This window comes from Myotis daubentonii, chromosome 8 (assembly GCF_963259705.1).
Source record: "Myotis daubentonii chromosome 8, mMyoDau2.1, whole genome shotgun sequence".
Lineage (NCBI taxonomy): Eukaryota > Metazoa > Chordata > Mammalia > Chiroptera > Vespertilionidae > Myotis > Myotis daubentonii.
The window spans coordinates 90,951,165-90,963,275 of record NC_081847.1 but is presented as its reverse complement, the minus strand read 5'-3'; the positions used below and the strand labels follow the sequence as shown (position 1 = coordinate 90,963,275).

Here is a 12,111-nt window from a genome sequence, read left to right as displayed (position 1 = left end):
TCACCAGCTGACAGCTCAACTTTGAAAATGAAGTGCATTTTACTAAACACTGCCTTTATAATTATTGGAAGTGTGTGTATACCCTTTGGGGGGACACCCTATGTACAGGTACTTGGTGACTAGCTCTAAGAACACTGTGAATAACTGAATTTGTCTAAGGTGCCCAGCTGTCTCGCATGTGCAGCTGGCCAGGCTGTGCCGGGCACAGTTCCAGGAGGTGCATTCACCTCAACTCCAGTGTCAACAGTCCCCCTGGAGTTGGGCAAGGAATGAGCTACACAACTGGATGAAGGAGAACTGGTTCTTGTCGCTTTCCAATGCTCAGAAAAGGGAAAGTTCTATGTGCCTTGGTGTGGACAGTCATAATCAGAGGGCACTCACTTCATGTCCAAGGGGCTCTCTTATACCTTTTTTTAAGTTTGGGGACAGAAGTTATTAACATGTATTAAACACATAAGTCCTAGTGGTCTAGAGCTCATCTATGTGCTTTACGCCTATGAATTCATTGAATCCTCACAAGAAACCCACAAAGTAAGTAGAAATGTTGTCCCTATTTCACAGATGAGGAAACTGAAAAATTAAGTAATGTTTCCAAGTTATACAACTGGTCCATTGAGACTGGGATTTAACTCAGGGATTCAGGATCCAGGGTCCAATCTTTTTATTACTATACTTGACTGCAACTTATGCAGCATTTAAAATGAGCATCTGAGAATATCCACGGTATTTGTTTTAATTAGCATCTCTATCACAATACAAGGTTTAACTTTCTAAATTAATTGAGTGTACTCTAAAACTCAGTTACTGAAATTTAATTGTCTGAAATTAAATAAGAATTTCTAAGGAAATAAACATGCCATTTTTGTTCAAGTAAGAAATTTGACTTGATGAATACAAAGTTTATTAGAACTTTTAAGGGGGGGTTAAATTTCAATTTTAAAAAGGATAGATAGATAGGAGATGATGAAAGATAAATCACTCATGTCTTCTGAATTGTACATATGTAATTTATTCATCAAACATTACTGATGACCTCTATGGCCTGACACATTAATAATCACTGCATATGACCAATTATAGAAATGAGATCACCAACATATGTGTGTGTGTGTGTGTGTGTGTGTATAATGACTTTTTTCCCACAAATAATTAAATACAAAACATGTTTAAAAATTGAAATGATTTCTTAGAATTACCTAATTCATCTTCAAATTTCCCAGAGGGGAGTGGATGAGGCCCTTTCTTAAACCCATTCTAGAGATGAGAAGGGTTGCTATACCCCAGGCCAGCTGGGAGCAGCTCCATGAATCTAATGCATAGTCCAACTGTCTATCCCTCCCACACGAAAGCTTGAAGTAACTCCAAATAAAATGATAGCCAAACAAGTAAAGTAGCAGTTGTTATTAAAATATCCTCAAAATGTATTTATTGTGTATCTACCATATACAGTACAAACCTTTATGATCCTATATAATAAAAGCCTAATATGCTAAGTGTCCAGTTGTCTGGTCTGCCATTCAACCAATCAAAGCATAATATGCTAATGATATGCTAAGGCCGCTCAACCGCTCACTATGATGTGCACTGACCACCAGGGGGCAGATGCTCCGACCAGTAGGTTAGCTTGCTACTGGGGTCCGGCCAATCGGGACTGAGCTAGATGGGCCAGACATGTCCTGGAGCCCTCCCGTGGTCCCTCCCCAGCTGGCCAACCTCCCACATCCCTCCCCAACCCTGATTGAACTCTCAAGACAAGAAATGCTTTCTCCACACTGATATGTCCAGTCCAGGTCACCAAAAGAGACAATTTAGTTGGTTTATATTGTCAGGAAACTACTGAAATATTATTAAATGTTGAAAATAATTAGATTAGCAAATTCACTCAAATAATCAAGTAGCCACAGAGATGTATTAACTAAAATAATTGTTTTTAAAAACACAATTCTAAATAATGTAAGGCTACAATTATATTTCCAAATGTCTAATGAGCATTTTCAAAATTTAGAAGTGTTTCTTATTAGCTACCCCTTATTCCTAGAAGAGCAAAAATAATCACATTTCATTGCACTGATCGGGCAAATTTACAGTTCTCTTGGGTTAGCACCCTAGAATTAGGAAACGTTCTTGAGTTTAAGAGAAGATGAGCAAGAGTAAAGGTTTAGCCTTAGTAACTTCTCTAAGGACTGTCATTCTGTGAAAAGACTGAATAAGACACAGCTGTCGACAATGTTCATTCTCCATAGTTTAGCGTTGTCCTTCCTGTGCTGTCCCAAGAAAACAGAACTGTACTTCGGTGGCTCTTAGAAGAACCGTTCTCTGTGGGGCTAGTGCGAACATGACGCATATTTTCTGGATGACTCTTCCCCGTTTCCCTGTGAAGGGGAGCGTGCCTGGCCTTCCTCCCTGAGTCAGGGGCAGTGCAGTCCCCACACTGCTCTGGTCTGCTCTCCCACCTAACTCCTGAGAGTGTTCAGTAAAGAGCAGCAAAGCTACACCGTCACGTTGAGACCTGTTATCAAAATATGCAATGGCTCTGTTCATGGCTATTTGAACACACACCCTTGGAAATAAAGATTTCAATGAAATATTTAGAATGGAAAGGTCCTGGCATCCTATGTCTGATAGAATTACTGCTTTGGTTCAGACTCGGACTTACCTCTTTATGGTAATCTCCCCAAATAAAACAATGTAATAAATCTATATCATTTCAGGAGTAACCCCCAGTCTTTGCCAGGAAAAAGATCTAAATTGACTAGCATAAAACTTTCTCTCTACTACTGGTTTTCATTTATCTATTTATGCCTTCTTTGGCTAGAATCCACTGTTGTGCTGACATACACACTTCGGAGTCAGGCTGCCATGGTTCAAATCCTGGCTCTAGGAGGTCTGTTAGCTGGAGCCACGTGCTCCCTCTCTCATGTCTCCATTTCTTTATCCACAAAAAAAAGGGATTACAATAACAGAAGCTCACTGCGACGGCTGCTCCAAGTATGAGGATAATAAATATAAAGCTCTCTGCATAGCAACTGACACAAAACCATAATAAATACTATACTACTATTATTACTTTCATTTTTTCTTCTGATTTATTTTTCACAATCTTTCCCCTACCAGATTTCCTTCAGAGCACATGATCAGTGGATTAGCAAATAGTTGTGAAACATCTACGGAGGAACAGATATTGTAAGGGTTGCAAGTAATAATAATAATGTAGAAGCACTGATCGGGCAAATTTACAGTTCTCTTGGGTTAGCACCACAATGTACATAAAACGATTAAGAAATAATAAATCCAGGCAAACAATTCCTGACTAAATTGCATAGTTCAGAATAAGGGTTGCACGTGCCCAGAAAAGGAGACCTCGGTAAAAGCAGCTTCATGGATGTTGTTGGAATCTGAATTGATCTTAAAGGATGAGTAATATCTAAGTGGGTGAAAGGGGAAGAAGGATGCGTGCTAGGCAGAAAACAAGACGGGAAAAGACAGAGATGAAGGTTCCGAGTGCTCTTGGGAAGTAAAGACCCTCGCCTGCCTGCCTTCGTGTTTTATCGTCATTTATTCCAGATGAGTAAGAAAATTAAGCTCAATATTTAAATGGAGTAGGGCAGAGATGAGCAGGTCTGTGTGCCACAGCAAGCAGTTCTTGTGTTTAGAATAGCCTAACCCCATCTTCCATGTTCCATTCTCTAACCCAGACGAGTTCCTTTCATTATGTCCACTCATGAACAACTAAAAAAAAAAAGGCCTTCCCCTGCAGCTAATACAGAATTGCCTTGGTACCAGTCAGTTGCGTAAGTCATGGCTTTTAAAAATCGCCCAGGGAACTTGATGAGTTTATCACAATGATGATTGCCATTGTTTGTCAAAGCAACAATTTCCACATCTCCTGGGAAGTATTTATAGAACAGCCAGATTCGAAATGTCTGGTTACTATAACTGGCTGTTAAAAAGAGACTTTCAAAATCCAATAGATTTTTCTGTATATCTTTAAAATTCTGTAGTCAGAGTAAAGAGAATTTGTTTATATTTAGAACATTTTCTTTTTCCTGAGAAGATTTTATCCTTTGAATCGAAATCTACTTTTTTAAAAAATAGAAACAAACTATAATATGAACAGCAGAATGTAAATATCGGGATTATTATCTTAAGTAGTTAGTACTTATTTGAAAAATTCATATTTAATTTTGCTTTATTTAAATGTCTACAGGTGGTCCTATTGGTTCATGGAGAAATGAGAATAGAGGTAAAGTATGAAAAGCTTTTTGTAATTAAAATAATAGTTCCATTAAAAAATTAAAATTGTGTTCAGGCAAACAAATATTAAATGTTTTAAATTATTTAACAATTAAATTGTGAAAATTCTAACAATTAATCCAATAATACTTAAATACCAGCAATGTGTAAGTGTTATTAATGTAATTTATCTCAGACATTGTTTCTTCTTATGTTAAATCAACAGGTTCTAATGAAACAGGGCCTGTGTGCCCAGAATAGTTAAGATATTGTGGAATATATGGAGAAAATACAAAATATGATTAAATGCTGCCTTAAAAATCACAATGCAAAAAGCTTTGTAACTCTTTTAGTTATTTAATGTTTCTTCTTTAACAAAGTCTGAGATAGAGCAACATAGACATCCAAAATCCTTAGATATCCTGAAACATGGGGGGCTCCTCAACCTATGGTCTATATAAGCAATTCCCAAAGCAAAAATGTCCCACACATGCATACTAAACGGAACTCTTTTTCCCATAAGACGAAAGGGCAGCCTGGAGAAAATGGGACTGCGGTGCAAGGCAGAAGGAGACATAAACGTGAATGGGTGAAATTTGCAAGACCCTGCAGAGAAGAGGAAGACAACTCCAAAAGAAACCCCATTGCCCAAGTAAGTCACCTGAGCAGGGCAGTGCGAGTTTTCAGAACAAATGGATTGGATGGAAATTAAAGTAATAGGGCAGTTCCAGTTAGCAAAATGCAGACTGGGCCACCCACAGAACAAGTAACCTGATATCTACAACCAAAAAGAAATCAATAATAATAATAATAATAGAGATAGACAAAGATGAAGGAACTATGGTCTGTAGACTAATAAAAAAATAATTAAAAGACACTTGGACCTATTTCAATGGGTAAGCCTTATTTAGATCCAGATTCTAGCCAATAGAAAAAAATATGTGGATAAGACAATTTTTAAAATGGCTGGGAGCCAACATTGAATTGACCATGTATTCTTAATTGTTGGTGCTGGATGATAAAATATATCAGGTTCATTACACTATTCTAATTTTATATATATTTGAACTTTTTCACACAAAAAGCTTTAAAATTAGAATAATAAAAAGCAATACATTTTAATACTTACTATGTAATCCCTTTCCCTTTTTCCTCCAGCTCTCCCTATTTAAGCTAAAATAAATGTCTTTTGAAAATGTTAACTGTTAAGAAAGGAATATTCAGAAGTAGTCTCTCTGACTTTATCTCAATCTTTTAACATCACCATGGTGGCCACAATCTAAGCAAATGTTCTAAAGCCAAAATGATTAATGCATTTTTGTCCATACCAGTCAACAGAAGCAACAATTTATGTCATATTTCTAGTATATATTTAGGTAATAAATACACAGCACAGTGTCAGAAAGGGTGAATAAAACGAACAGATGACTTAAGACTATAGCAGTGGAGAAAAGGGGGGAAGGAAAAAGACTGACTAACACTTTGTATTAGTATTTAACACTGGGTATTTTTTGCTGCAGATTAGTTCAGATTTCCATGCAAAACAGAAAATTACCTACCGCATTACTGGAATCGGAATTGATCAGCCCCCTTTGGGAATCTTTGTTGTTGACAGAAATACTGGAGATATTAACATAACAGCCATAGTTGATCGTGAGCAAACCCCAAATTTCCACGTAAGTAGTGTCTTCAACATGGGGCGCCCTTTTCCCCTCATGTATCGTAGCTAGAGGATGATACTCTCGTACGAGTTAATTGAGAGGAGATATCAGTGCATAAATCAGTCTACCAACAAATAACAACATTAGTCCCTTGACAAAGAGCCTCCACTCATGGTCATGCCCCTGAAGGAACACGCCAGGAGGGGCATGACTGCCAAACGCCAGATGCCGCCTGCCAAGAGCTTCGCCCTGCCATGAGTCAGTAGCAGTCCGGAGAAAGGGCAACTAGCCCAACGGGTCTGCCCAGACGGGTGCCTTTTCTTACTTTGTCTACTCTTTGGGGAAACATTTTTCTCCTTTGCATGAAAGTTCTATCCATGCCAGGGCAAGCTCCTAGTATGCAAATTAAGCTTGTTGAGTGAGAATTAACATTTTCCCTTTTATTTCTAGATCACATGTCATGCACTAAATGCCCTAGGACAAGAGGTAGAGAAACCACTTATATTAACGGTCAAAATTTTAGACATCAATGACAACCCTCCAGTGTTTTCACAAAGTGTATTCATGGGTGAAATTGAAGAAAATAGTCCTGCAAGTAAGTCTTTTTACAGTACCTACCACTGTTGATTTTTTTTTATTTTCAAATACAAGTATCACGATAGCATATCATTTTTATAAGCTAATTTATTCTTAGTTTCATCAGTTTTCCAGAAAAACTCATAGAGATAACCTAAATCTTCTTTCTGATATTTGCAGTTGAGCTAATAATTCACTGCCTTTGTACTTCTAGGTGTGGCTCTGTTATGAGGCCAATAGTATCATATTCTGTGCATACAAGTTACATGGGCACCCAGCAGTCACAAAGCTAAAGCGGGGGCCTTAGGTAGCCGGGATGCACCAGCAGGGCTTTTTGAAATTATAAGGCACGAGACACTCTCACGTCACTTGAATAATTTGGGGAAAAGAGAATCATAAAGCCATCCACCAAGGGAAGACAGAAAGGCCTCTCAACCCCACAGCCAAGGCCTAAGGGGAACTGGAGGGTTTTAGGGAAGGCAGTACAGTTCTACCTGATGAAGACAGACAGCAAGTGACACATCATATTTTGTTAGCATACATACAGGTATAAGAGCTTAAAAATATATATATATATATTGATTTGAAATTGTGTTGAGTCATTAGTGTGAACAGAACATCAACGGCTCCATATTCTTTGATGAACTTCTCCTTCCTAGACTCTCTGGTGATGATACTGAATGCCACGGACGCAGATGAACCAAACCATCTGAACTCTAAAATCGCCTTCAAAATCGTCTCCCAGGAGCCCGCAGGCATCTCCATGTTCCTCATGAGCAGACACAGCGGGGAAGTCCGCACTTTGACCAATTCTCTTGATCGAGAGGTAAAGCAAGGCACTTGGGAGCCATTAAAGTAAAGGATTTTATTTAAGAAAGCCAAAAAGTGATTCCGTTTTGCCAGAGAATGAAAAAAGAGAGGAAAAGAGGTTCCCAGTACTCAACGGGGCCAATCTAGGGAAACGGTCTGCCTTCTAATGTGACTCCAGGGGGTGGGGCCTGGCACCTGCACATCAATCACACCCTCAGTAAACAGGTGAGCGCCCCAATGGGCGCTACAGTGGAAGAGGGCATTGCATTCATGGGCAAGGACCAGCTGCGATTAATTCCTCATATGATGGAGGAAAGGGGTATTTCACAGATGAAGCACAAAATGTCTATCTGGAAAACAGCCGTCTCTGATGGCACACTTTTTCTCCTGACTTCTTTTAATGTTACCCCCGCTTCCAGAACACTAAAGAATCTCCTTCCCCTCTCTCCCCCATCATCCTACCACCACACCACCACCACCATGCCCTACCCCATCGTATTCCACATAACTTTTATGCAGATGATTTTCTGAACAGACCGACAGGGGGGAAAAAACTCTGTAAGTGAGCTTCCCTCACATAGCATCCCACCATCATCACTGCCCATTTTGTTCTAAGTGTCCTTTCTTGCCCTAAGCAGCCCACAAAAGAGAAAATCTGTTCCAGCCTCTTAAAGACTTCGAGAGCCCCACACACACCCTCGAAGATGGACAGCACACAGTGCACGTGCTCCAATAAATCATGAGCTGGAATGTTTTCCCTCCCTACTCATAGGAAGCAAGTAGTTGTCACTCATATTCTTGGCACTGAGTTAATTAATTTTCTTTCTTGACTCCAAATGTAGCAAGTGAGCAGCTACCGTCTGATTGTGAGTGGCGCAGACAAAGATGGAGAAGGACTATCAAGCCAGTGTGAAAGCAGCATCAAAGTGAAGGATGTCAATGACAACTTCCCAATGTTCAAAGAATCTCAGGTACACCCTTCACTCCCTCAAGAATAATTTTTATGTATTTTTTATTATATACGTTGCCACCCTAATTCAGCATGTGTCTGCTTGCTGGCTTCTATTTAGGTTCTCTGCACTTTTCTTTAAAAAAATAGCTTTTGTAAAATATAAGAATTCGGTAACTGACAAGGAGGCAATACATAATCTGAGAATTCATGATTAATGCCATTCAGAATAAACGTAATCCCCTTTGATAGAACCTGACATTGAATCTTAAACTCTGCTTCTCTCCTTAGTATTCAGCGCGTATTGAGGAAAACACTTTGAGTTCTGAGTTACTTCGATTTCAAGTAATAGATTTGGACGAAGAGTTCACAGATAATTGGCTGGCAGAGTATTTCTTTACCTCTGGCAACGAAGGGAATTGGTTTGAAATACAAACTGACGCCAGGACTAACGAAGGCATCCTGAAGGTGGTTAAGGTAAGGTCTCACTTCCCTTTGGTGGCCAACATATTCTCTATTAGCCAAAACTATCATTTCTACAAGTAAACTTTATGCACTTATTAATCATACCACTTCCTTCTAGAAAACACATCAAAGTAGGTCGAATTTTTTAAAGACACACACATATAGCCCCATTACCTAAAGACAGCCTTTTTAACATGTTGATTTATTTCCTTCCAAAACAACATACTGTCTGTAGTAAACACAAATACACACACACACACACACACACTTGATTTAAGCACAAGAAAGTAAAACACCTTTCTTGACTTAATCTCATTCTCCCTCTACAACTGAAGTTAGGAAGAGATAAAAACACACACATGGAATTGTGGCTTTTGAATCTGCCCATTTATTTTAAGTGGATTAGCTAGTCAAGGAGGAAAAGAGGCAAGTTTTTCTAGAAAATGGGAACGTATAACTAAAGCTGCAAGATGAGAAATGGGTGAGTAAAGTAACCCTTTAAGATGCTTGGCAGTCATTGCAAAGTTAACACACAAATCCAGATCTCTTACTATAATTATTTCCACGAATACACAAATGTAACCGAAATGAGCATGTCCTTACCTCAGCACCCTCAACAATTCACTGGGAAGGCTCTCCGCGGGTTCCTCAGGCCTCGGCCGGGCCCGCTCCATGGGAGGGTCAAACCGTTCTCATGCAAGACCATCTGCAAAGGGGTCTATAAAAAGCCACCCACGCACTGCTGTACGGAGGCCTCTTTGCCAACCAAGTTTGCAAAGACAGTTTGCTTTGGCCACCTACGAATTTTTAAAATCAGAAAAGACATCATTGCACATGAATCCAGTGACTGTTCTGTGAGTGACCAGAGCTGCCATTCAGAGGAATGTATTATGAGCCTCAGTTTGCTCAGTCCTCACAATCTGACGAGGTGAGGGATTTTTTTTGTTAGTTTTGTTTTGTTTTTATTAATCCTCACCCAAGGATATTTTCCCATTGATTTTTAGGGAGAGTGGAAAAGAGAGGGAAAGACAGAGAAACATCGATGTGAGAGACACACATCGACACACAGGTTGGTTGCCTCCGATCAGGGCCAAGGCTCGAGGGGCCTACAACCAAGGTACATGCCCTTGACTGGGATCGAACCCAGGACCCTTTGGTCTGCAGGCAGATGCTCTTTCCACTGAGCCAATCCAGCTAGGGTGGGATTTTTTTTTTCAGAAGTGGGAAGTTGAGGATCAGAGATATGAAATACTGTTCCCTGAGTCGCACGGATTGTAAGTAGCAGAACCGGGATTCAAACCAGGCTGCCATAACACGTGTGGGTTCTTTCCCCTGCACCACGTTGCCTAAAATGACATTTGCTAGTATCCTGCTTTGTGAGTATCACTGCACTGAGGTTACATGAGTTAAGAATTCCAAAGGTTCCTCTGTCTCAACATTACAATGCTCTCTGAAACTATTTTGCTAGATCTGTTTCTATTCATGGAAATAGAAGGATCCATTCATAGCATATAAGATAGAGTTCTCTTGTCCTCTTGTGGGTTTGCCAAACCGTATTTCTTTGACACTTCTTTTCTTCTCATTTTATTTTTACTCCAGCCTCTAGATTATGAACAACTACAAAATGCACAATTTAGTATCGCCGTCAAAAACAAAGCTGCATTTCACCAATCTGTAATCTCTCAATATCGAGTCCAGTCAACCCAAGTCAAGGTTCAAGTTATAAATGTGCGAGAAGGAATTGCATTCCGCCCTGCTTCCAAGACGTTTACTGTTCAGAAAGGCATCAGTAGGAAAAAGTTGATCAATTACATCCTCGGAACGTATGCAGCCATTGATGAAGACACTGGCAAACCTGCTTCAAATGTCAGGTATGATTACTTCAATAACATTGTATTATTCCTTGACTTAGTATTAATCTATAAATTATTACACCCAGCCAGTGTGGCTCAGTGGTTGAGCGTCAACCTATGAACCACGAGGTCATGGTTCAATTCCCACTCAGGGCACATGCCCTGGTTTCAGGCTCCATCCCCAGTGTTAAAATAAATAAATAACACCAAAACTATTAAATGGCAAGAATACAAAGATATACAAAGGTGGTCAACTCAATGAGCTGCTAATTGGAGAAGAGATAAGTAGTGGAATCATTAGATGATATTGCATTATGAGCAAAGATAACATAAGCCTAAGTTAAAGTGGAAACTAAAAGAAAAATGCTTCAGCCTGCCTACAGAGGTCAGGACAATGGTTCATGGAAACTTTCAATTGAGTCTTAAAGAGCAGAAGTTCACCAGAAGGCTGTGGTGCAATAAGCCGGAACAGTATCTACAAAGACACATACACCTAAAATCTAAGAGCACATGCAAAGAAGTTACTGTAGTGCAAAGAGTAAGAACACAGGTTATTGCACCAAGCATAAATTAGAAAAACCCAGATGAACACACCTTTAGGGTTATAAAATACTGTTTTTCCATGCTAATTTGTTAATTCTCTGCTGCTTTTCAGAAAAGCATATTTCAATGTCTTATACTCAATATAAATACATCAAATATAAATGGGTCATTGTCATTAAGTAGGTAACATTCCATATTTGAAAGAAAACTATTGCCTTTTTCTATTATAAAACAGATATGCCCTCGGACGGAATGATGGTGGTTTTCTAATTATTGACTCAAAAACGGCTCAAATCAAATTTGCCAGAAACATGGTTCGGGATTCTACTTTCATATATAACAGGACAATCATAGCAGAGGTTCTAGCCATCGATGGTAAGAAAAATATTTCAATCGTATTTAGAGAAATGTTCCCCCAATTGCATTCAGTTATGAATAGATGATTATGATTCTTGAACAAATTCCCTTCAACACTAGATCAATGATTATAGGGCCTTGGGTCTCAAGTCCGAGGCAGCTGAAGCTGGAAGGCTAGCACTCCAACATCTCAGTGGCCTTTGTAGCACCAGTGAATTCTGTGTTCCGTCCTGTGGTTGCTTGTGGTTGGGACAGGGATTTTTAGACCCACCAGAGTTTCTGGTTTTGAGAAGATGGATAAAGATTGATGCTGAATGCCTACAAGGGAAGCTCAGCTCCAGTGGGAGGTGCCTTTGTAAGTTACTCATACAATGAGTTCCTTATGAAGACCTCATGTGCTTATGTCATTAAACAATAAAATCTTCTGGAATGTTTTAAAAATAATATTCATTAACCTGTATGTGTGTGTCCACAAGTATAAAATTAGCTTATACTCAAGGCAATAAGCAAACATAAAGTTAAAACAAAAGAATAAACACCAAAATTCACATCATCTGAGAAAACAGCAAAAAGCATGAAGGGGAAAAATACAGAAAGATTCAATCCTGCCACTGCTAGATTTCATTTAATGTTTTTGATTGTCAACATATTTAAATTTTTTTCA

General features: G+C 39.2%; 1 protein-coding gene and 1 long non-coding RNA gene across 7 annotated transcripts in view; one reads left to right on the top strand and one right to left on the bottom strand.

Moving 5' to 3' along the window:
* Window positions 1-12,111, bottom strand: part of LOC132240056 (uncharacterized) — a 397,852-nt gene that overhangs the window by 296,026 nt on the left and 89,715 nt on the right. The window lies entirely within an intron of this gene.
* DSG3 (desmoglein 3) overlaps window positions 1-12,111 on the top strand; it is a 28,983-nt gene that overhangs the window by 4,477 nt on the left and 12,395 nt on the right. For 2 of the 6 annotated variants that reach the window (XM_059707410.1, XM_059707409.1), the window contains exons 2-10: window positions 4,208-4,243; window positions 4,757-4,885; window positions 5,754-5,909; window positions 6,345-6,489; window positions 7,130-7,296; window positions 8,123-8,251; window positions 8,521-8,706; window positions 10,294-10,565; window positions 11,326-11,465. In XM_059707410.1, the coding sequence (XP_059563393.1) occupies window positions 4,208-4,243; window positions 4,757-4,885; window positions 5,754-5,909; window positions 6,345-6,489; window positions 7,130-7,296; window positions 8,123-8,251; window positions 8,521-8,706; window positions 10,294-10,565; window positions 11,326-11,465 (1,360 nt within the window). The other 4 variants (XM_059707411.1, XM_059707412.1, XM_059707413.1 and 1 more) reach the window with 4 other exon arrangements.